Genomic DNA, 2,240 nt, shown 5'->3' with positions numbered 1-2,240 from the left:
AGTTTATTCCTTTTTCTTTTCAGTCATTTAAACAATCCTCCATGTTACTCTTTTGTAAATAATAAAGAATAAAAAGTATATATTGACAATATTGTTCTATAATAACAGTAATAATAATAATAATAGTAATAATAATAATAATAGTAATAATAATAATGATTATTATTATTATTATTATTACGTATAACATTGAATGACCTTAATCTGTACATATGTAATCACTACTCATTACATTGATTACGTAATCTTTATTTTACAATGAACAGTAATCTATTGAATTCATTCATTAGAGTAATCGTATGATAAATACCTGAAAGTAATAATTGCCTAATTGTAATATGTATGTATATCGTATGTAATAATAATAGTAATAATAGTAATAGTAATAATAATAATAGTAATGATAGTAATAATAATAGTAGTAGTAGTAGTAGTAATGGTTATTGTTATAATAACAAGTTGTAAGATAAACTGATTTTATTGATGTTGCTGGGTCCATTGAAATATGACGTAACCAATGAATCAATAATGAAAGAAGAAAAAAAGTAATAAAGAAGAATAAATAAAAGAAAATTAGATTGGATAAAATAAAAAGAGGGGGGATGGATATTACTATCAGTGATCATTATCAGTATTATGATGATGAGGATGATGATGATGATTATAATTATTGAGCAAATGTAAAAATATAATCTGGATAAGAGGAGGAATGTTATTATTGATTTGTTTCGAAAGATTTTTCTTCTTTTTCTCTTTTCGTTTTTCTTTTTTTTTCTTGATGAATGAATTAAGGAATTCAATAGATAAGAACGTTTGATGTACAAGTTTCTTTCTTTTGTAACTGAATTATTCTTAGAAATCCTATAAAGTATAGAGAGGAACAAAAAATAAGTCAATATGAGAATATTATCAGAAGGGGGGTTTTTGTGGATATTATAGTAATTGTTAATAGTTGAGATTATGAATCAATTGAAGCTAGATCACTATGGAAAATCTGGAAGTACTGGATGGCTGTTTTGTCCTATTATAGGACTCCTCAGAATAGGGGAAATTGGATGAAAAACAAAATATGTATTCAGAATAACACAAGTGAAAATTTGATAAGTTTACTATAAAGCAATGGATGTATTTTGGAAAAATACATATTATAACTTTGATCCTTTCTGAAATGTGTCATTCATTCATTTATCATATTCAGATTTGCGAATCTGGTTCGTAATACTGTAGTGTCGGTTGATATGTTAAGGCCAATATACCCCCTTATTGTAGCTTCTGGACAAGCCAATTTACTTATTTATCTTGAGTCACGTTCTCACTTTGTTAACTATTCACTTATTAACCCTGACTGTTTTTATATGAGCGTATGTATGTACATTTTTCATCTTATTCATCAAATGTCTGTAACTTATTCTTATCTGACTATAAATATTGATTAACGCTTGATTAAAGCGAGTTGGCTTACCCGTTATCTCCGATGCGCGTCATTTTTGCTTACTCGCTGATATTTGCTCATGTGCTTATAACTTTCTGGCCTGCGTTATTTGACAATAAACTGTAGCTGCCGCTTCTCTTTGCCTTCTGATTTTATGCACCGTTAAGGTTTGTATCATAACGGTTATCGAGGTGAACGATTAACGAAGCACGGCACTGCAATACGATCCAGCTCTCTACACTGAAGACTAAAGTTTAATATATAACCGCTCAAATAAAAAAAATTGAATCCAGCTGTTAAAACTAACTTGATCGATCGTATATGATCAGAATTAAAAAGCACTTGATGTACATGACGTTAGTTACTATTCAGTGATCGATAAATTATAAATACGTCTTAGTCCTACAAGAGGTCATTCACGATCGGGTTAGCTCAGTCATAGCATTTGTGGTTGGTAAGCTAGGTGTAACTGGATGGAATACCTCAGGGAGTATCAGTCCCCACAGGTTTACACATAAACCTTATTGACGAGTGGCGAATAGCACGAAACCTAGATTCAGGGTTCCTTTAACCATTGACAATAGCAATTTAATGATTCATTTGTTGTATTGGAATTATGTCAACAGAAATAGTCATCAGTTTTTAAATGTTTGAAATCTTCATTCATGGATTTCTACGATTGATTAATACACCATGTGTTCCCTTAGGATACTGAAACTTATGTGTACCATTGGTTTGGAATCAGGGTTTTCCAACTCCCCTAGGTGGACTTGCCGTGTTCACCAACCCGGTTAAAACGCCGGACATT

At 30.5% G+C, this 2,240-nt stretch overlaps 1 protein-coding gene across 1 annotated transcript; it reads right to left on the bottom strand.

Annotated features, from left to right (window-relative positions):
• Positions 1 to 446: 446 nt before the first annotated feature.
• On the bottom strand, positions 447 to 1,485 carry Smp_200940 (uncharacterized protein; the record flags this gene model as incomplete). Its single annotated transcript, XM_018793004.1, has 2 exons — positions 447 to 861; positions 1,463 to 1,485. 2 exons carry the CDS (start codon positions 1,483 to 1,485, stop codon positions 447 to 449), a joined length of 438 nt encoding a protein of 145 aa, XP_018647560.1.
• Between the last annotated feature and the right edge of the window lie 755 nt (positions 1,486 to 2,240).

Source organism: Schistosoma mansoni, chromosome 1, assembly GCF_000237925.1.
Source record: "Schistosoma mansoni strain Puerto Rico chromosome 1, complete genome".
Lineage (NCBI taxonomy): Eukaryota > Metazoa > Platyhelminthes > Trematoda > Strigeidida > Schistosomatidae > Schistosoma > Schistosoma mansoni.
Note: the sequence above shows the minus strand (reverse complement) of the source record. Positions and strands in the feature narration are given on the sequence as shown.